Here is a 23,947-nt window from a genome sequence, read left to right as displayed (position 1 = left end):
TCAACAGAGTGGATTCCTGTTCTGTCCATAGAGGACACTAGAGAGAGATGAGAAGGCACAGGGGTTGGGGCAGTGGGGTGGGGAGTTGGGGGAGAAGGGGTGGACCAAGAGAGAACCTGCTGCTCCTGTTGAATCTCTGCAGCCGTTCAGCCCCGCAGTGGGTTGTCCAGTGTAGGCTCTAGTCTCTAGCTCATGTTCACACCATCAAAGGCACAATGAGCTCCCCGCTAGGCAATCTGGGACAGGCCACGGTGATGCACCCTCCTCACAGGTCTGAGTTCCTGGGCTATAGACCCGTCTTGAATTCCCGAGCTTGAATTCCAGAGGCAGCCGGGAATTATTATTGCCACAGAAGCACAAGAGCTGGGTCTGCTAGGCAACCCCTCACCTCAGAATTGCATCCCAGCTCCAGGGAATCCTTCCTCAGGGCTTCTGGGTTGTGATTATCGCCATCTAAGGGCAGCTCATGTTTCCTGTGAGTCTATCTACATCACCTGTGTTTTCTTTTTGCTTTTTCAACCCTCAAAACAGTTTAACTAATTACACTGTTTTACACTGGGTAATACAGTGAAATTTCTGTTTTCCTGACTGGAGGGAGATTTATACAACAGGTATTAATGTAATTATGCATCCTAAAAATCTACCCATAATGAGAGAACCACCATCTCTACGGTGACACAAATTTAAGGTATCTAAAAGAAAAATCAAATCTCTGTTCTGCGCTTACAAATCTAAATATGTGAAAGTATATTGGCAATTAGCACAACAGATATTAAATATTATAAGTTTTTTAGATATAATTGCTTTGTGACCACATTTTCAAATACTCAGCAATCTATACTTATCTAGCTATTTAAAAAGAGCAGTTTTCCAAATTTGATGGAAAATCTCTTCAAATTATTACCTAACATAGAATTCTAAAGCAAGTGATAGATAAGGAAAAATTATATTTTCTCTAATTAGCTATAATTATACTGGAAACATTTTAAATAACTCACACGATCTTATTGTGAAAGTCTAAATCCTGCAACAAAACAATTTTTATGCAAATCATCATTCTTTTTTACGATAACTAGATATTTATTTAGCCTTTGAAATTTGTATTATATAAACGTTTAAAGTAAGTAAACTTACCGCCTGATAGGAGAGCAGGTTTACTTTTTACCATTGGACTAGAATGAGGAAACTTGTTGCTAAATGACATGAAAAGATGTGCAGTGAAATCATCAGGAAGCTCAGCTTCCAGGAATGTCTTCATGAATAGTTTGAAACCTTCAAAATCTATTGTCTGGAAAAAAAAAAATTAAACATATACTTTAAGATCCAACCAAATGTTAAAATTTTGTGCTGTGTTCAAAATCATTAGAAGTAGAAATGACCTCAAACTATTTTTATATCCAGGTTTAACAAAAGGAAAGTGCCTATTTGAGAAATAGGGTGGGCCGTCCTGGGCTAACATTGGCATTGGGATATGTATGTCTTACCTGTGATGGCATAGCAGGAAGAGGAATAAGTTTCTAGTTAGATATTTCCTTTTCCACAGTATCTGTAATGCCTTGAAAAATGTACTCTTTGAAACTTAGTTTCCTCCTGTCTAAATTGGGAATAATAATAATCCCACCCCACACAGTTGTTGCAGTGATTAAATCAGGCGATCACTGTGAACAAGCCAATACAGAGTCATTTATATACAACAGGCACTCAGAGAGAAAGGAATTTTCCATCTTTTTTGCTTGTCACTAATGGTGATTATTGCTTTTGACAATGTAAAAAGAGGTTAACCTTAATGTGTCAACTAAATGCCAAGCTCAATTGATATAACCTTCTCAAACTACATATGTAGACTTTCCAAAGAAACATCTTTTAAGAACTTACTCTCTGATACTCATTGTAGAACTATATAAATGAGTAGACATTTATTTGGAGAGAATTTTGGTGGTGTTAGGATCTCCACGCCCATTAGGGGAAATGGTGATAGAAGACAACTTCCAATCTCAAGCTTAATGAGAGCCTTTCACGGGAGCCATAGTGAAGAGCTTGGTTTCTCCTGCAGATGAAGGCAGTGGGCCAGGATCTGACTCCTTCCTAGGAAATTGAGGACAAGCACATGGGTGCTCTGGGGACAAAGGCAAGAAAATGGTGCTATTTTAAGTTGGCCAAAACTCCTCGTGACTGCAGGAACAATGGTGCATGATTATTTTCTGGGAAACAGATGTAGACCACATGGAGGAGAAGGCCAATGGAGTGGTCTTGAGTTCTCTCCAGTAGGGCATTTGAAAGGACTAGAAGACCTACAGAAAAGAGGCTGGAATAAAGCCACATGTACCCAGATCAAGAGAGTGCAAGGGATGGGCTTGATAGTAAGTCCTTGAAGGGCAATTTTTTTTCCCAGTTTAATGTGCTGAGATGCAACTGAAAATAGGACAAAGAGGAAATTTGGCTGGCTGATACTCTCAGTTCTGTTCACATTCCTGGCAGGTAAGAATAAAATTTACTTTGGAATAGAAAGTTTGTTTTTCCAATGTAATAATACTGGGGGAAAGACATGGAGAATGACCAATTTTATTATTGCATTATTTGAGACAAACCTAAAATTAAATATGACATTCAGGAATAACATTAGAGATAGTAAATTTGTATAGATTTGATCATGTGCCAATTAAGTTTACATACGATATTTGCCTTTTTACCTAATAGAATCTCAGACAACAAAACAATGAAACCAACCACTTTATTTATTAATAGTCCCAAGATTCTGCCTATACCTTAGTCTAACTTTTTAATTTAGTTTCACTTTGCTTATTGATTCTCACAAGGACACTTCAGATATTTATTTTGGTGGCAGTAAGAAGACTTCATTTTCTTCCATATTTAATAAATTACTAACACCACCATAGAATATTGTTAATTCTAGCCTGTGAGGTGGAGGTTGCAGTCAGCTGAGATTGTGTCACTACACTCCGGCCTGGTGATGGAACGAGACTCTGTCTCAAAAAAAAAAAAAAAAGAAGAAGAAGAAGAAGATTGTCAATCCTAGTAGAAGAGTGAACTACATAACTAAAAACTCTAAATAATATAAAAAATGTGAAGAATAGCCTCAGGTAGGAGTAGTACTTCCAAAAAAGCAATTTGCTAAAATGAATTCAGCCAACACTTAAAAACATGGCAATTAGGCCAACAGTCAGACATGAGATCCAAATAGTTTCCTTGAAAATGAGCACCTACTCTTACTAAGAGAGCTCCTTAGAGACGGCCTATTAAAGAGAAGTATTCCACATTCATTTGGGTGAGTGACCAAAATTGATAGCTAATCTTCAACATGTATAAAGGCCCACGAGGAACCAAGAGTTGATTTTATTGCAAAGTTGCAGGAAGTCTGTGGGATGAAAATATTCACAAGCATTATGGTTAGAAGCAAAGTTACTTATGGTAGCACTTCCTTCTATTCCCAGGTCTTCCATAGTCAGTATTTTATTTAGCAACATAACAGATGATAAGGAGCATGGTCTTTGAAGTCAGACTACCTGGATCTACTCTTGAATCCAACACAAGCTGTGTGACTGTGGACAATTTAAGCTCTCTGTGCCTCAATTTCTTCATCTATAAAATGAGAATAATACACCTACTTCTTGATTTGTTAGGAGGAACATATTATTTACTATTTTTAAAGCATCTGAATGACATCTGGCACACAGTAAACATTGTATGTAATTAAATCAATTTTTGTGTAAAGAATCTCCATTTTAAAAATTCACAATTCCAAACAATATTTGAAGAAGAAGCCTAAAAGCCACATTACTTCACATGTTTTCATATGCATTTAACAAGCCATGCACGGTTCATTGTTGTCTTTGTTGCTATTTTAAAAGCTGATAATAAAATGTGAACTTCTGGAAGTAGTAAAGGACTAGAAATTAGTGAAAGTTTTTCTCTGGATCTGTTTTGGACCATAATTATACCTTAAAACACTTCTTTCAAGCCAAGATTTTAACTTGGTAACATAACAAACAAACAAAACCAACAAAAACAAAGAGTTCAGAATAAAGCAATTGTGTTTCAAATTCTAATACTTCCACTCACCACCTAACTGATATGGGGCAAGGAATATATCTGTTCTTTTGAAGGAAAAGCATGCCAGATCTCAAGTGTGTGCTCTTTACAGAGCCTTTCAGAACCCAGGTAGATGGTCATTAAAATCACTGCCTGTAATTTAATGATGAAAGACAGAAAAATAACCAGCCAAAAGGAAAAATGAACTTTAATATCTATTGATAGAGGCAAGACACAGACAAATGTCTTGGCAGATAAGAGAGGGTCCTCGGAGAACCTCCAATCTGCCCATGTCATTGTGCACAGGAGGCCTGTCTAAACATGTCCATGGTGAAAAATTCTGTCCCTTAACACATGCTCAGTAAGGAAAATAAATCATTGTGGAGTGGTTCAGACTAAGGACCCACATGTGCACTGGAAAAATGGTGTGGAGCAACCAGAAAGTCATGCTTTATGCAGGGGAGAATCCTGGCCTCTTCAGTTCATGTGTGGTGGCCTGGTATTCAATTTGTGAGGTGGAAATCTGAATGCAGGACCCCTCTCTTTGTTGACAGCTTTCCTTTCTCTTAATAAATTCCACCCTCTTTACCCTTTAATGTGTCTGCATGCTTAATTTTTCCTGGTCATGAGACAAGCACCAAGATTTAGCTGAATTAAGAACCAAAAATGCCTGCATCATTTGGTGGCCTATATGGGGACATGAGGAAGGGTGAGTAAAATGTGAACCCTTCCTTTCACTTTCATTTCTAGGCCTTCCAGTCCTCAGACTTTTTCTGAAGGCAGAGGAAACTGCATCCCCTGCGTCACTCTTGGATTTGGGAATGTCGGCCTCAGTCCAACCCAGTCTTTGCTGAGGCATTTTTCTTCTTTTTTTTTCAGGACTGTAATGGCACCTATCTTTTCTTTTACAATATCAAGCGTGTTCCACCCCAACCCCAATGGCTGCCACATGGGAAAGATGTGAAAGTGGTGGCTCCCTTTGCCCCATTCCCTCCCTGCTGGGGCACATGGCCATGTCTGCTGTATGTACACTCGGCGTCCAACAGCCATGCAGAGTGGGACTGAGCTGAAGCTGCTGCCTGGGCCCCAGGGCAATATTGGGGGCCAGAGACCCTGTGCAGACAGGTGACCAGTGTTCCCTGACACACATCCATACAGTCTTCCTCTCCCCTGGCCAAGGGGTCCAGCTGGGTGGGACAACAATTAAAATGTTCTCTCTGTTTGCATAAGAACAAGAGGTTTCTTCCCCAGGCATTTCCCTGCCCTATGCTTAAGCTTTTCTTTTTTTTTTTTTCTTTCTTTTCTCCACCATGTCAGGAGTTCATAGACTGGTGTGAAGGTAGTTACAGTTTTTGCTATTACCTAGATTGGCAGGGACCACAACTGATTTTGCACCAACCTAATAACACAGCCCTGTGAGTACAGAGGGCTTCTCAATGCTAAAGGATTTTTCTTGAAAGGTGTTTTATTAGGCCAGGACTCCAACACACAGGACACCCTTTTCTCTCTCTTGTTTGAGAGGACCCAATTTTAGAGCTTCACCTTTGCATCTGGCTTATGATAGGGAGGCAATTCTTTTGTCCCTAACTCAATTCCAAGCTTTGGATTGAAGCTCTAGGAAAGAAAACTGGATCTTAGGGATACAGAAGCAGACAACAACGGAAGTTAAAAGGCACACACCACACATGAGTATGACTAATTCCAGTTGATTAAGCCAAGCCTCCCATTTCATGGATAGAGGTCATGCTAGTATCCATGGTGTAAATGAGGTTTTGGGAACTCAAAGGCTACTTATAGCAGAGGGAAAGGCAGTGAGTGCATGGGGAAGTGTGGATAATCCCATGCCCTAGGCCCACCTGTTAACATGAGTGAAAGCTGCATTGACACCCATGGATGGCACCCTGTTGTGGTCACCAGGACTTGGGGATATAAGGATGAAAGAAGGAAAGAGGAAGCTTTTTCCTTCGCTCTCTCACGTACCCTGGGCATTCACTAGGAAAAGAAAGGAACCAGGGACACCTTGTTCCCCTCTTTCTAGATGAGTAGCCATTCATCTTCAGTCTGTGCCCCTTACAGATACATTCTGAGCCCTGGGGCTCCTTTGGAAAAAATGCCTTCTTTTTCCCCCTTGGTCCTCTCTTCACAGATGGTTAATCGTGTCTCCATACTACAGGACACTCCTCTCGGATGCATCCTTCAACCTGTGAAAAGTTTATTTCTCAAACCTTAAACTAGTTGGCTTAGAGTTGAGCTCAGGGGAGGGGAACCCAGAAGCCTGACATGCCAGCAAAGAAAGAAAATATTTTATAACAGTCAGACTTTTGGCCTCCCTCTCCCTGTGCAAACCAGTAAAAGGAAAGGTAAGGATCACTGTTTATATTCTCTGTAAAGTTATGACTAATCAAAAAGGATTTATGAGGTTGGTCTCAAGCTGTAGCCAATCTGGTGTGCTTTGCATGTCTTTCTGTATCATTCTTTCAGAAAGAGGAGTACTTTAGGATGGGATAAGGACCTAGGACCCCATAAGCCCACTGTTCAAGTCAGCCTTGCAAACTGCCCAATATCAAACTACTCTGTAGGTCTCCATCTTGTTTTATATCCTTGGAAGGGTAACTTGTAGCCATGTGGCAGTATGTTGTTTTCATCTCTGCCATTTTACAGTGGCAGCCTGGGATCAGTCCTGGCTTAGGGAATGAGTAGTTTCCGGTAGATACCTATGTGACTTCTGCCATTTGCTGATTCTCTCCCACTCCATGAACAACTTCTAGCTTTCTTTTGTGAATCTTCCTTTCTCTGAGCTACCCTTAAAGGTTCTAGTTTTTGTAAAAACTGCTTACCACCCCTTTGAAAATACCTCATACACTCGCAGTTAAATCATAACCTTTTGAGGCTTGTTGGTTTCACCTGTGAGGTTACTTTTGGGAAAGTTCAAAAGTCATAAATATGAGCCATTTGGCATGGCTAAAGTTGAGAGCCAGGGATTTAAAAGGATTTTCTTAAAGAATGTTCAACTTAATTAAAAGTGGATATCCAAGCTATAGGGATATTTAAAAGGCCTTTATGTCTTTCTCTTCATGGATCTTGTTTTTCTGAGAAAGTTTTTTTCACCATCAACAGAACTTTTTTTCTCCATTTTGTCTTGCCACTCTTAATGAACTCATGAGACACCCTAAGATAATTTCTGATGAACTGAAACTACTTGGGAAAAACAGAAAAGATATAATGTATTCTATTTTTGGAGAAACCTCTGTTTTCCTCATGGAATCCCAATAATTAGAGGCAGATAATCCCTTTCAAAATCTGTTATTGTCTTCCACCTATATCTGCTTATTAGGTACTGTTACCTCTGTTTCTTAAAGGGCTCTGCCCTCAGGCCAATTATCCAATTAGGAGATTGGCAAATGAAAAATCTTAAAACTACTGGATCTTCTTTGTCTATATAGTTATATATGTGATTTTTATATAAAAGCATTCTAATTAATTGGCCTAAAGAAAAATAAGCACTAGATCAAATATTTTTTCAAGGAAAATAAAAGCTGTTATACCTTTTAGTTCATGTAGTTTTAATCTTTGAGAAATAAAAAGTCTTAAAGATTATTGGTAAAATTCAAATGTCATTAAAATTTTAATAGGTGGTCTAAATTGTGCAAGTCAGATACTAAGTTTGCTAAATGTTTTAAGGCTGTAAACTGCTTCTTTGGCCTTTGAGGACTATTCAACTTGCCTCTTTGCAACTTGGTAAGGCCTGAGGACATACAGAATTAACCAAACCCTTGAACAGGCTAGAAGGAATCAAACTTTATTGGTGCCTAGTGCATAATTAAAACAACTTACTGGATTTTACATTAAAGTTAAAAATTGCTAAGAGTTACCATTATAACATGTAATTGAGACCACCACTGAAAATAGATATACATGCAAGGTGTGTAAGAATAGTAAAATGTATTTTCAGTAAAGGATTATAAGAAGGCATGGAAATGTAAGTAAATTTTTGCCTAGGGTTAAAGGATTGTTTTAAATTAGATAAGGTCAAGCTAAAGGTTTAAACAAGTTGTGGAAGTTTTCTAAATTTAATATTGTAAAAGAAATTCTATGAACATAGACTAAATTCAAAGGACATTATATGTTTTTTTTTTTTTTTCTGTAAACTGAACAATGAAATAAAAGCACAACAAGATTTTCTTAAGGCACTAATCTGTTCTTTAGTAAACTTTGTAATGGGTTATAAAAGGTTTTTAAGAATCTTACCTTATGGTCAAACTGGTTTAGACTGTATAGAATTGTCTATAAGGTTTCATTAGAAAATTTGGGTTAATAATAAACTAATGTAAGGGTAAAATTTGGCTTTCTCTCCCTTGTTCAATATTTTTATGTAATAGTAAAGAATAATGAATGATTTTAATTTGCCTTGTAAATAGACTGTCAAGGAAAAGAAAGAGAAAACAGGAGACAAATTGTTTGAAAAGTTAAGTCCTTCCTCTTAATCAGTAAAGGTTTTCCCTGTTTTAAAATTTTTGAGTCATCATTTTAACAAAATAACTAACTGGGATTGTATTTCAAATTATCAATGTTTTAAACCTCTAACATTTAACAGCCTTCCCCAAATCAAATTTCAGCTTCAAGGTTGTCTTTCCTGACCCCTAGCTTTTGGATGCTACAGAGGGTCTCTAGAGCATCCAGAAGAAGAGAGGTAAACAGAATACTTTAACATGATTAGGTACACAGGATTGCCAAAATGATGTTTAATTTTCTTTGGGTTATATTTTAGTGAATAATGCTAGCATATGTCCCAAAATTGTATGAGATTTCTAAAATTCTAATGTTTGAGTATATGCTATCAATCACAATTAAGGTTATTATATTAAGTTATTGTAAACCACAGAGATAACCACATTTTGTCAATCACATTTCTGACTGTAACTACCCTGGTCATTTTTTTTTATTCACAATTGTCTTCTTTTGATCATTTTCAAAAGATGGTTTATAATCAGCTATAAAACTTTGATGGGTGTTCTCAAACACAGGTTTCTGATAACGTTGGAGACTGTAACATTGGACTAAAGGAAAAACATACAGGACTCATGAAGAGCTGAAACATTCACGGATATCAAGCAGAACAAGATTTAACTGAATGGACTGAACTAATAGAAAACTGAAGTAATCCTTTTTAAAACTTTTTGCTTGAAACATTGCTGATCCTTGTTTTGTTATTCAGAGTCAAGAAAACTTTTATTTTTAGCTATTTACAGTCTTTAATAATTGAGTAAGGTATACTCATGTGAACAAAATTTGGAGCATACTTGTTTCTCTTTGCCTGGTTCCTCTAAAATTTGGAAACTATCTGTGAGTATTCTTAACTTATGGAAATATGGTTATTTGCATCAGTGCAATAAGAATTCATTTTCTTTGGCAACAGTACACAATTGGAGAAACTGGTTGTTTTACTAAGGCTTTGACTGGAGAGGTATGCTTCCCTTTAAGGAATCAAGCTCGACTTGCAGAGCCAATAAAAGCCCCTTGGGAAAACTGGATTCATACCTTGTCTACACAGTCCTCGATCTGGGTTCCTAATCTGTGATGAGTAAAGAACGTCACTTTCTAATGGGCCCACAAACTCTATATTCTAGGGACCTCAAGAAGAGAAGAATTCACCCAATTCTTAGGTATTTGAGGGTACTAACCCATGGCTGGCCTTGACTTTACAAGTCCTATCTGAGATTCCTTATGGAACAGAATTCCATCGAAAGCAATTTTAAAAGCCTATGTAAAAATAATTATTCTTGCTGCAATTTATGCAAATTGTCAGGCCAAGTATAAGACTGAAGTGTATTTTGCAAACAACTCAGTCTTATCATGATTTGTTTTTAACAAAAATGAGGACTGGAGAGAGAAAAATTATGTTTCAAAACTTATCACACATTTGTCATCAAATTCTAGTCTCATTAGTTGTTTTTATTTTTTATTTTTTTATTTTTTTGCCTACATTTTAGATTAACCCTCTTATTCCTGTGAACCAACTGGCAATTTCTGGCTATAACTCAGAAGAAACAAAATGCATAGGTAATGTAATAATCTGGATCAATATTTTAATTCTGAAAAATTATCCTGCAAATCCCGACAGATGATAGGAGTAAATAGGGTGCCCATAACCCAGACGTTCCTCTGGGAAAATAAGAGGAAAGGAGATAACCAAAGTCAAGCCCCATGCAACCAAATCTTGCAGGCATAATTATAGCCATCAGCTTTCTGGACATGCAGGCAGCCTTAGGATTTTTGAGCTGCCCTTACCCATCCCTCTTTGTTTGGTTTTAATATATGTCTTCTGATAACCCCGTTTGTCTGTTCTCACCTTCAGGCCATCAAACTCCAAGCGGTCATAAAACCAGAGTCTCGAATGATGGCCCCTTTTAACAGAGAACCTTAAATAGGCTTTTGAGAGAGTTATGACTGCCATATATCCAAAACAGCGCCCCCTAACAGCAGGAAGTAGTTAAGATCAGTCTTCATCCCTATTCTAACTGCAGTACCTCTTGCGTACCACTTCAGAGGGGAGAATAATAGAGGTAGGAGGCAGAAAAATGCCTAGACAGATAAAGGAGGGTCCGCAGAGAACCTATGATCCACCCAGGCCATTGTGCACAGGGGGGCTTGCCTAAGCATGGTCACAGAGAAAAATTCTGTCCCTTGATATATGCTCAGTAGGGAAATGAATCAATGTGTAGTGGCTCAGACTAAGGACCCACATGTGCACTGGAATGATGGGGCAAAGCCACCAGAAATTCGTGCTTTATGCAGGGGAAGAGCCTGACCTCTTCATCTCATGTGTGGTGGCCTGGTATTCAATTAGTGAGGTGAAAACCTGTGTGTAGGACTCTCTCTTTTCTGAGCACTTTCCTTTCATTTAATAAATTCTGCTCTCCTCAGCCTTCAATGTGTCCACATGCTTAATTTTTCCTGGTTGTGAGACAAGAACCTGGATTTAGCTGAACTAAGGAGTAAAAATTCCTGAATCATTGGCATTTCTCCTAATAAGCAATACATTTCTTCTTGACTCTTCTTTTTTCAGCACTCAGGAAGACTTTCTGAAATTTCTGAAGTGTAGTTCTCTCTGGCTTAGCAAGCAAAATACTATTTTATTTTTTGACAGCTCTAAGTCTTAATTCCCTCCATATAAACTGGTATATGAAATCAATTATTCAGGCTGGGCATGTTGGATCATACCTGGCACTTTGGGAGGCTGAAGCAGGCAGATCACCTGAGGTCAGGGGTTCAAGACCAGCCTGACCAACATGGCAAAACCCCGTCTCTACTAAAAATAAAAAAATTAGCCAGGCATGGCGGCATGTGCCTATTGTCCCAGCTACTCGGGAGGTTGAGACAGAAGAATGACTTGAACCTTGGAGGCAGAGACTCTATATATATAAAAAAAGGAATCAATCATTCAGAGTTGTCTCAATGTAATAAAAACTGATGTAAAGCACTTAGCATGCACTTGGGAACATAATATATAAAATAAATAAAAGGAGTAGGTTAAAGGAAGCACTGTCCTAAGCTTAGATACCTTTTTAAGTTATCTTAATTTGCCTTTTTTTCTTTTTTTGAGATGAAGTCTTGCTCTTCTCCCCCATGCTGGAGTGCAATGGCATGATCTTGGCTCACTGCAACTTCCGCCTCCTGGGTTCAAGTGATTCTTCTGCCTCAGCCTCCCTAATAACTGGGATCATAGGTGCCCACCACCATGCCAGCTAATTTTTGTATTTTTAAAAGAGACAGGGTTTCACCATGTTGGCCAGGCTGGTCATGAACTCCTAACCTCAGGTGATCCATCTGCTTTGGCCTCCCAAAATACTGGGATTACAGGTGTGAGTCGCCATGCCCAGCCAATTTGCCTTTTTATTGGTACAGAAAACTGTAAAGTTCATTGCATCTTTCTGAATAAAAACTTCAGGTTTTGTGTGTCTCAAATACTTTGCTATACATTTCTGTGTCAGGTAACCGACAAATAACAACTTTTATATGGCAATAATTCTAAAAAGCAAATCTTCCTTTGAAAGATAAAAGCCTATTACAGATATAAGAATGAAGTAAAAATTTCCTCAATTCTTAAATTATTTCTACAAGATGACATCACAATATTTATTGCTAAAGTATTACTGACAATGTAAATTTCTTTCTCAAACTTCTTCACTGTGTTCTTTGGAGCAAAATTAATTTATCTCACATTTTCTGGCAATAGATAGGGCTTACAATGTGAGAAAACACAAACCTCTTCTTTTTTTTTTTTTTTTTTCTGAGACAGGGTCTCTCTCTGTTGCCCAGATTGGAGTACACTGGCCCAGTCATAGCTCACTGCAGCCTCAATCTCCTGCACTCAAGCAATCCTTCCACCCCAGCCTCACAAGTATCTGGGACCACAGGATTGTGCCATCATGCCTGGTTAATGGTTTTTTTTTTTTTAATTTTCTAACTCAGAGTTTTCAGTTCACTGAGAAATGTGTCTTCAATGAGTTTCCTGGTTAACCCGTCCCTTTTCTTCTCTTGTAAGTAAAGTCTTTTCAAATATCTCCTAAAATTCTATGTTGTCTATATTATTAGATATTTCTAATAAGTGGATGATATCCTCATCTGTACATTTTCCTTAGATCATGACTTACAAGAAAATTTCCAAATTTAGGCATCAGAGTTTCTACGGCTGTCATGTAACAGCGTTAGAATTGCTTTTGGAAGACTGTGACCTTTAAATAGAATGAGATCATTTATATGCATATCAATGAAGCCATTAATGATGAAAATTGAGTCAGATTTAACTGAATGACTACTCAAAAATTGAATTGCTGTAGGCTCAAACACATCCACGCGCGCACACACACACACACACACAAATGTTCAAAATTTTAGAAACTGCTTTTTCATTTTTTTTTTTTTTCCTTAAGGAACAACCACAGACTATTTAGGGAGATAACAGAGAATTTGTAAAGAATACTGACTGAGGGAGCTGCTCAGATGTCGCTGCCAAATTGGCACAGATTCAAGGCACATTTCTATATGCCTTTCATTATTATTTCTGACCATCTGGATCCTTTGTTTTTAAATCCTTGTTAATACTAAAGAGAAGACACTAGCATTCATCCAAGCAGATTCAAAGTGAATGAAAATGAATGTCATCACTCTATCCTTAATTTCTTTTCGTAGTTTTGGGTTGTAGATTTTCTCATATTCAAAAAGTGTTCTTTGAGCACCCACTCAGCACCAGGCTCTGTTCTAGGTGTTTGGGTAAAGATGTTACTAGAACACACAAAATTCCTTCCGTGAGGGAGCTTAGCTTCTAATGAAAGGAATAAGGAAACAGCAGCATTAATGTGCTGAATCTACAATGCCTAATGGTATTAAGTGCTATAGAAAAAAATAAAGAAGAAAAAGATTTCTTGGGGGAATGTGCTTGCAGTTTTTTAAATCCAATTATCAAGAAATGAGAAGCTATTCTTTCAGTAAAGATTTAAAGGTGATGCGGCACATATTTGCACATATTTGGAGAAAGCACATTTCAGGCAGAGAAAACAGGTAGTACAATGGCCCTGAGTTATAAGGATGCTCCTGTTCCAGAGAAATTTCCATTGGAGCCAGTGAGGAGGAGCAGGAAACTGGAGCAGGAGTGAGGGAGGACTAGAGTAATAGAATACAAGGTCAAAGACTCAAGCTGTGGTGATGTGTGGACCGGGCAGAGCATACAGGATATTAGATCATCAAAAGAGAGTTATAGCTTTAACGTGGAGTAAGTTTTTAGTAGGAAATTTCATAATCTGACTCATATTTTAACAGAACCATGTGACCATGATAACACTTATTAGTATCAGACAAAAGATAGCCTATGGGCAGTTTTTATGTTTTTCTAACTTGTATTCACCACAAATTAATAAATGATCCCTAAAACACAAAAATGACTCATTCAACTATTATAGTTAAAGTAACTGTTTGAAACCACAAAGAAATCACTTTGTCTATCAACAAATGTTAACTGAGTACCTATATGTGTAAAATACTATACACTTACTGAGCAAAGAACTCTGATGAAATTAAATAGATAATAATTTAAATTAATCAGAAGTTTTTTTTTACAGTTTCCATTTCTATTTTGCATTCTAATTTATATCATTAACTAATTATATTAAATTTTAAAAATTGATATGAAGGTCACTGAGTGAAAGTATATTGATTAAATATGCAGCATGGCTATCTTACTGAGATTTCAAAATACAATTTTTTATATTAAAATTCATTTAGAAAAATTTATATTTTAAATATTGCATTTCTTATGCTTATCTTGCACTGCAATTGACTATTCATTATTTCAAATTTCAGAGAGTTCCTTGATAGTCCCCTAAATCTGTCATATAGATAGTTCCTTTGAAGAGAAAGAGTGCAAAGTGTGAAAACCTTGAATTTTAATTTTTAAATTAGTTTTGGCAAATGAAAACTATTTTAGCACTTCAGAGGCACATACTCCACTAACTCTAGCTTTACCTAAGACTACAATTATGAGGACTCAGTAGAAAGACAATTAAAAACTTCTTTTTCCTGAAGGGCTATATGATCCAACACGATTTTGCATCACACAGTCTTTTACATTATAGGTCCTCATTATGTGACACTATTCACATGTTACTATGTTTTAGGAACTGCACTAAGTATGTTATATGTGTGCTATCATTTAATCATCACAATACCTATGGACAAAGAAACTGAGGCTCAGAAAATTTCCTTAAATTGCCCAACACCAAAAGTTTCTAATTGACACTGAAGACATAAATATTTCTAACTTCAATGTGCATTATGTTATAATTAAAGTATAATTTTCTAAACAGATTTTGCAATAATAACACATGGTACAAGGTAATTTCCCACTGGTTTATCAGTATTAGATGCATTTACTGCTGTGTCAAATTGGTCTGCCATTTCAGATAAAAAAAAAGATATACACAAATAAGGTCTAACAATTAAAAGTAATGGTATGATTATTCAATTTCTCACTCTTGATAACCCTGTGTTGACTGTAACTGTTTTTGTACCCTTTGGTGTTCAAAGTATAACCTATTACTTTGGGTCATATATCTGAAATGTGTTCAAATCTGCCTAACCTCCGCCTCCATTCTGATGCCCATTGTCATCTAATGTTCTTACTTGATTGGACTGCCTCCATAACTCATATCTAGTCTTCTCTTCTACCCAAGTCCATGGTCCATATTGCTACTGGAGGTGTTTTTCTAATGGAAAATTTAACTTGTTCACCTAAAAATATGATTTATGATTTCTTTCACCTATAAAAATTAAACTTTATAGACATTCTAAGCATTTTTACCAAAATGTCTAGATTTATATTCCTTTAGTACCCTGCAATGCTCTTTTGCTTGAAAAAGCTATGTCTATTTTTTTTTTGAGATGGAGTTTCACTCTGTTGCCCGGGTTGGAGTGCAATGGCACAATCTCGGCTCACTGCAACCTCCACCTTCTGGGTTCAAGTGATTCTCCTGCCTCAGGCTCCCCAGTATCTGAGACTACAGGCGCCTGCCCCCTCACCCAGCTAATATTTGCATTTTTAGTTGAGACAGTGTTTCACCATGTTGGCCAGGCTGGCAGGGTGGTCTCAAACTCCTGACCCCCAAGTGATTGGCCCGTGTTGGCCTCCCAAAGTGCTGGGATTACAGGTATGAGCCACCATACTTGGCCAAAAAAGCTACTTATAATGATGAAAAAACGCAAGTAAAAACAACAGATAAACCCTAAAAATAAAATTTAGATGTGACAGAGTAATGTTGGTTTTAACTTTTTAACTTATATTTGGAAAAGTACAAAGATCACCTAGAAACCCCAACATTAATTTTTAAATTCTACACCAATTGTTTAATAAATGTTATTAAAGAAATGAAAGAACAAACATTCTACAATGTGAATTTAAATACCACTTTTCAAAGTTGGCATTATATTATTAAACTAAGGAGAGTTATTTGTTTATTTATTTCCCAAATGTATTTATGCTTGATTTCAAACTTCTTTGTAAAGAAAGCAATTGGTCACAATTGGTATAATTATATTTTATAATTGTAGATAGATTTGATAAGAAGAGGAACATCACTGAAACTGTATTGATGGTAATAGGGAAGAGAAGCAGAAATACTGGTTAACATGCTTCTTCTGTTCCTTGCTAACTAACTGTCCTAGCACCATGTAGTTGTAGGAAGTGGAGCAATACAACAGATAATAGTTCTGCTACCAGGACAGCACTCTGGATTGTGGCCAGGTTTGGGAGGGGAAGCAAATTACATGGCATGATCCCTACTCCTACCACGTGGTGGAAGGAAATTATTTTTGAGTGCAGAAGACATCAGAGTTATAGTTCCTCAATTTAAAATGAGAAAATGAGGTCCTGAGAAAATGAAGGAAACAGAATTTGTTGGTGGTATATCTCCAGTATTCTCACTCTTATCTTTGGCATGTGCTCTGGAATTTTTCTATGAAATCACATTGATCATTAAAGTATGACCATAGCCACTGTCTCTAAACATTAGTGGAAAACCTGTTATGTGCAAGACGCAGAGCTATTTATTATACATAAACTTTAGAATCTAACCCTTTTAACAGTCCAATAAGGCTGATACTCTCTTCGTTTTATAGGTGAACAAACGACAGATAGAAAACTTGTCCAAGGCCCGTTAAGATGAATTCAGTTCAGTCAGACTCCTCAGACCATATTTTCTCTGTCACACTTTCCTTATGCTTTCCATAATGGAAAGGGTTGAATTTGGTTCTAGAAGGATAATTATAGCTTACAGTAAAAAGGTTTTTATATCATTGTTAATAATTATATCATTGTCATTATCCTTGTTAAAGACATTTAAAATATTACTTTAGGCAGCAGCACTACAAAAGGTAGGTTTTGAATCCCCAGGTTCCTTACTAAGGGGTAAAAGCATATTGTCTGAATGTAAAGGGTATACACATTAAGAGAAACTACATTACAGAGTACCAAGTGCAAAAATAAAGAAAGCCCCTGTGGAGTTACGAAAGCATAACTCAGCCTCAGGCCAAGGAACATCCACTGACAGGAAACATGTACGGAGAAAATCCTACGCTCAAAGAACACTGCTAGACAAAGAGCACACATAGAGCAGTAACATGTGCAGGCTCTCATTCTTCTCCCCTTGAATACCCTCAGTTTTGTCAATTCTTTCTATTTTGTAACTGCAATTGCTTGCCTGCTAAGTCATTGCACGTGAAACAAAGACTGGGCAAGGAACAGGAAGGAAGAAACTCATTCTGCTGACCCCCCAAAAAGCTAGAGCTTATTTTGATATGAGTTTTCAGACAGCCTCTAGAAAGGATGCAGGTTGTGCAGAAAGGTGTGTTTGTTGGGTGCTCAACAAAAGCCATTGAATGACAATTCTTGAATGACATTCTTGAGAACAATCATTTACTCCACGGGATTGCCTCTTAAGTGTCATAAAGCCTACTTAGTCCATATTTGGGGAAACAAGTTTCCAGAAAAGTCACAGGTGAAATCAGGAAAAGGCTATCCTCTGAACGGAGGCTAGCAAATGTTGCCACAGTCGATGAGTTGTCATGTTACCAGTGCCTCTTTATAGGATATTGTAAGATGTAGGACCTGTATCTAAGTCCACCAGTATCATTCTGATATTATAATTGTACCTTACATGTTGGACATGAAATTACTGTGGCTGTTGTCATTAAAACCATCAAACAACTTAAGAATAAGAAGAAGCTAGTACATATCCAAGATTGTCCAAAGGAGACAACATTACAGTTTTAGACAACTCATGCATTTTGGTAGGAAATATTTCTACAGTGGCGAAGGCAATTGATATAGCTACTCTAGTGTGATGAAAAATATCCATTTAGAGCACCTGAAAATGTGTTGGAATTCTGTGCACCCAACTGAACTGCTGATCTAAAACTTAATTTACAAAACAGATTTCCAGGGAGAGTGGTTGAAGCAACAGATTGAATAATCTTCCCAGGAGGGCAAAAATCAACAACTCTTTGGTTATGTTTCCCCCACAGATTCTATCACAGCACTGTAGACAACACAAAACAAAACAAAGCCTTATCACTGCATTTTAAATTCAATTTTAAAATTTCCCATGGTAAATTAAAAAATGAAGACTTTTACTAAAGAAAGTATAATAGCACAGCCTGATATATCTTGGCGAAATTAGAAAAATTAATTCCAGAGTCTACAAAACTGAAGGCCACACTTGAGACCCTTTTTGTCTATTAAGGTACCAACTCCTATTAAGGCATCAAATCCTTTGACTGATTAAAAAAAATGTGTCACATTCAACTCAATTATAACCTATGAGTATTATAGGCAATCTCATATACTATAGAAATCGTATTGGTACAGAAGTATAGTTCAGTGATACGGATGAGAAATTCATAGATCATATCAGAATAAAGGAAGAAAAGACAGACTTTAATAGAAAAGAAAATGTCTTACTTGGTTAAGAATGTCTTGTTTCTGTGCATGCAAGGAAAGAAAGAATACATGTGTTAATGTAAGATAATTTATACTCATTATCTCATATCTCTGATTATTTAGCTAAAAGTTCAAGTTTACAGTTGATTTTAAAACATACCCTAGATCTATAGGTCTCAATACATGGTTCCAAAACAGCGGCATCAGCATAAGCTGGAAAACTGATAGAAATGCAAATTCTTAAGCCCCACCCCAGAAACACTGAATCTAAAACTGCCTGGGGTAGGGGAGAGGCAGGCAGCAATCCATGTTTTAACAAGCCCCACAGTTGATTCTGAGGTACACTAAAATGTGAGAATCAATGACTAGATCAATCTTTGTATATAATAAGCAAACTGTTCTGATATTAGATAAATATAATATGTAACACACATAGTATGATTAAAATATTTTAGAGGATTCATAGAAATATAACCATGTATATAAAGGTATGTTAGATTTTGAATATGTATTTCCCATTCCTAAGGTTTCCTTCTATCAGCATCACACCTAGCATCTCTCCATACCCTTAAGGATTAAAATGTATTTCTATACACATCTGCCACTTTCTTCCCATATCTCAGCTGTGAGTGGAAAAATTTGAAATTGAACCTGAAGTCCAAGACCAAAAGAAAAAAAAAAAACACATGGAATGCTAAACTGTCTTCTCTTCATACTACCAAATTCTACTGCCCTCAGGAGACTCTTTATATGGCCTGACCATGTTTTACTGTGAATAATCTCACTAAGACTGGATCTCTGCTACAAACTAGCTTGCAATAATGTTCTTAACATTATATTATTTACACAAGAGTAAGTGGAGACTAATAAGACTCTCTCCCCTTGTCAGGCATGAGTCATTAACATGTATGTGTACTGGGAAGTGCCACATTCACTACAAAAGAAATGTCTTCCCATGTCTTCCCCTAACCTTTTTCCTTCCTATCTAAGAGGACAGTCCTTTCTCCTATGGCTTGGTCAATGAAGTGAAGAGCACAGGGCATTAGCCTTAAACTGGGATTCTAGTCAATTAGGTTTTTGTTGTGGTTACTGTCGTGAGCTAGCTGGTGAGTCTTGGACAAATTATTTCACTTTTCTTAAAATAGTTTCTTTATTTAAAGACTTTGTAATTTTATTAATTTGGGAATCTCAGGCCTTTGAAAGGTTTTTATTCCTACAGAATCTTTAAGATCATTGTTTAGATTTTTCTTATTCATTTCTTCAAGTAATGATTATCAAATGATCTTTAATAGGAATTAAAAGTAAATGATTCATTCACAAATTATACTTAATATTTTTTCTCTATTAAAATAGACTTCAACAGGTCACATATTTTTGGGTTAAATTTTTATCCCCAGCACTTTAAAAATTCAGTAATTCAAGGGAATTATGAGCAAAATAGTACATGTACCATTTAAATAGCTTTATGTTGTACGAGGATAAACAATTGAATTTTTGCAAATACATTTTATGTAAATGATACAAGCTATGTTCCTTTTGGAAAACAATGAATTAATTATCATTCCAAATTCAGGCTGGATTACTCAATTGTCCATTTTTTCTTGTATAATTGAGCATCATTATCTAGTCATCAGTGCAAACAACTTTGGGGTCAACTTGACAAGCCAATGGAGAGTGATAACTTCACATATGAACTGACATTAAGAATTCTGTCATATTGTAAGAGTAATTTTTTATAAATTGGATGAGGTCATGTATTGAAGAGAACTTTAAGGTCATAAAGATTTATTTCTCATCATTAGATAGTCCTAATTATTTTTGATTGACTTTTAGAAGATACATACTAGTTTTTAAAATGGTTATATAAACCTTAAAATTTTCTTCTGAAGGAAAAATGTTATCAAAATTAATTAAGATCAGAAAGTGGTTTTGCTCTTAATTTAGAATTGTTCTTGAGTTGTAATGAGATCTTTTTGTTTTTCAGCTGTTCATTATTTTAATAACATGTTTCAACAATACATCTGTACATTTACGAAAGGTATAACATGGTTGAAAAGGGTGATATGTGTGTCTAATAATGTGTCTAATAACTACCTTAATAAATAAATGCAGCATATAGTGAATGATAATTCTCATGAAATATATAATAACAGTAAGACTAAGTCTTGAGAGCCCTATAAATAAAAAAAAAAAAATATTGAAGCAAAAAGGCTGCTTTGCAAACAAGATCACTTAACAGAGTTTGTAGCCAGCAGCTATCGTTAGGGAGAAAAACAGGTTTTATCCCTGTATATAGATTAGATAAGCAAATAAGTTTTCAAGTATTGTTGTGAATATAAATACTAATGACAATATTTGTTTCTTATAGCAGTTCAGTGCTATAATTCATCTTTACTTTTCCCACTCTGCTTTCTTAGGCTTTGAAATTCTCAGTTTTGTAAGTTTAGCTGCTAACTTTATTTTCCCCCTCCTCTATGCCATCTAGAAAAATACAATATGAGGGAAATGTAGGTCAAACATCTATTTTTTTTCCAATACAGAAAAATGGTAATGGCTTTAAATAGCCTTTATTTTCTCCATCATTTATAGGCAAATATTAATTTTATTTTTTAAGAAAATAAATTCCAGCCTAAAGAGTTTTAAAAGTTACAACAATGTACCAGAATGTAGAGAGAATAAGAATATATGACATGAAAAATAGCTAACTATGAGAAATACTGATAGGAAATTTCAAAACAATTTGAATAGCTTGAGGGTTATGATAACTAAAATTAAGTTCTATAAATCCCAGGGAAGTACAATATTGAAAGATAATTAAGAAGTCTGTTTTTGCAAACATACAAAATCGAAACAATAATCGCAAAAAATAAGTCACATTTTAGTCAGCAAACAAATCTATCTAGTTAATACATCCCGACAAAAGAATCTTTTGCAAAGAGAAGCTTGAAGCAACCTAATGTTGCCTTCTGAAGCTACAAATGAACTAACAGTAATGGTGATCAAACATTTAAAATGTAACATCTCTCAACTAATATTAAATAGATTACTTAACAGACAATTAGGAAGGAAAAGGCATTCATTCAAGCATGGTGTTCAAAAACAATTGACAAGACATGCAAAGTTTTCATAAGAAAATAATTTCAAGAAATCTTAAGCTTATTGGTAAAAGGTAAAATAGAAGATTAAAACAAATTCCTCCCTTTTTGTACAAGTTGGCTCCTTAAGGTTACAGACCTGGTATAAGCAACACAAAATCCTTCCTTGGTCAAGGAAATAATTGCCTGAAAGGGGTAACTCCCTACCCCTACACCAATATCCATTTTGGATTGAAATTTGTGGGTCATAGACTGAGAGCCAAGCATATTCCTTCTCTCTTTTATCCAATGCTGTTTCCTGACTTCTAGGAAAATAACAAACACTACACGTAAATGATTCATATTCTTTCAAGCATACAATAGAGATGAGTTATTTGAATGAAAAATATTGTACAACATTTAATATATCTTCTAGAATAGCATTGCATTATGAACTTCATTTTGTTTATGTTATGGTACATGATAAATGGTTTATGGTGTGCATATACACACACACACACATACATCTGTATCATACATATATAATGTATATGTGTATATACACACACACACACATACATTTTTCCAAGAATTTTTCATTAAGAAATATCCTCTTCCAAGCATATATATATGAAACTGATATAAAGAAAAAGAAGTTTTACCCCTTCAGGATTATACTTTGCAAGCACACCATTACCATGGAATTCTTCAAGAACATCCTTTAATTTCTTTGTAGAATCTATAAAAAACAGAAAACACAAAAATTGTTTATATGCACATATTGTGATTGTATAGCCCAGTCCAGAAACAGAGACCACGTAAAATGTAAATAAGCATCAGCAGAAACTAAATTTAAAAACCAACATATAAAATGTCTCTTGCCATTTTTAAAAGGCTATTTGATTGGAAAAGAAATTACAAAGAAACAAAAAGATCACTGCGTTAAATAAAAACAATACTGCTGGACAAGAAAAATAAAATGTGTAGCTAAGCCTCAATGGTGAGTCCATTTAGAGGGAAGCTATAGATTTTAGTATCTTGTAGATATTTTTAAGGAGAATTTTCTCTACACACATAACACAACTAAACTAAAGCTTACTTTAGTAATTAAAGCTTTAGTAAGTAAGCTTTAACTTAGTTATGTCATGTATTTTACCTTATATATGCATTGTGAATAACATTTTAGTTTTGTTATGTGTAAAGATTACCCCATTTAATGAAGAAACAAAGCTTAGACATATTACCAAAAGAATTATAAATTATTTTCTTCAAAAGTACTATTATTTTTAAACCTTTCATCTTATTAGTTGGTGACAAGAAATTTTAAGTTAATAAAATAATGTCAGAAAAGAATTATCATAAGTATTATTACAATTAAAGTTAAATACATTAATATGATATAGATATATTCATTCAGTCTACTAAAATATTGCTCATTATACATATTGAAATATAATTTTTGATTGAGAAATCTCAGAATTACAATGCATTTTTAAGTTAGAAGGAAATAACAGCTAAGAAATATGGATAAGTCATCTGAATATTTAATCAAGTTTGAATAATAATGAAAAACAACCTCAAAATTAAAATGTAGGAAATATGTGGATTTTCCAGTTTTCTTTTATGGAACAGAGCATGGAAAACTGTTTGCTACTATTTGCATATAATTCTTGTTGACCTTCGCTAAGAGTCAGTGATATGTAGACTACCACAAAATATTTCCCAGTTACAGAAAACAAATTTACAAATTAGTTTTTGAAACATCCTGCTAGAAAACTCTCTCATACATGCCCATTGAATACATAATGCCTATATTTTGTGAATTATACTTTTACTTGGAATGTACCATTTCCTTTCTTTATATGGTAAATTCTGTGGGTTTGTGTATGTATGTGAAACTATATATTTAGAAAGAGTTTCGCTCTTGTTGCCCAGGCTAGAGTGCAATGACATGGTCTTGGCTCACTGCAACCTCTGCCTCCTGGGTTCAGCCGATTCTCCTGCCTCAGCCTCCTAAGTAGCTGGGATTACAGGGGCCCGCCACCACGCCTGGCTAATTTTTATAATATATTTAGTAAGAGTTTCGCTCTTGTTGCCCAGGCTAGAGTGCAATGACATAATCTCGGCTCACTGCAACCTCTGCCTCCTGGGTTCAGCCGATTCTCGTGCCTCAGTCTCCCAAGTAGCTGGGATTACGGGCACCCACCGCACCCGGCTAATTTTTGTATTTTTGGTAGAGACAGGGTTTTACCATGTTGGCCAGGCTGGTCTTGAACTCCTGACCTCAGGTGATCTGCTGGCCTCAGGCGTGAGCCACCTCGCCCGACCTGCAAGT

General features: G+C 35.9%; 1 protein-coding gene across 2 annotated transcripts in view; it reads right to left on the bottom strand.

Moving 5' to 3' along the window:
• Positions 1-23,947, bottom strand: part of DGKB (diacylglycerol kinase, beta 90kDa) — a 766,018-nt gene that overhangs the window by 585,916 nt on the left and 156,155 nt on the right. The window contains exons 3-5 of one of the 2 annotated variants that reach the window (XM_011942803.1): positions 22,275-22,351; positions 18,560-18,580; positions 1,135-1,288 (exon numbers count right to left, since the gene is read on the bottom strand). In XM_011942803.1, coding sequence (XP_011798193.1) covers positions 1,135-1,288; positions 18,560-18,580; positions 22,275-22,351 — 252 coding nt within the window. The remainder of the gene's footprint in view (positions 1-1,134; positions 1,289-18,559; positions 18,581-22,274; positions 22,352-23,947) is intronic. The other variant, XM_011942812.1, reaches the window with a different exon arrangement.

Source organism: Colobus angolensis, unplaced genomic scaffold (assembly GCF_000951035.1).
Source record: "Colobus angolensis palliatus isolate OR3802 unplaced genomic scaffold, Cang.pa_1.0 Scaffold104, whole genome shotgun sequence".
Taxonomy (NCBI): domain Eukaryota; kingdom Metazoa; phylum Chordata; class Mammalia; order Primates; family Cercopithecidae; genus Colobus; species Colobus angolensis.
The sequence above is the reverse complement of the archived record's forward strand: the minus strand, read 5'-3'. Positions and strand labels throughout refer to the sequence as shown.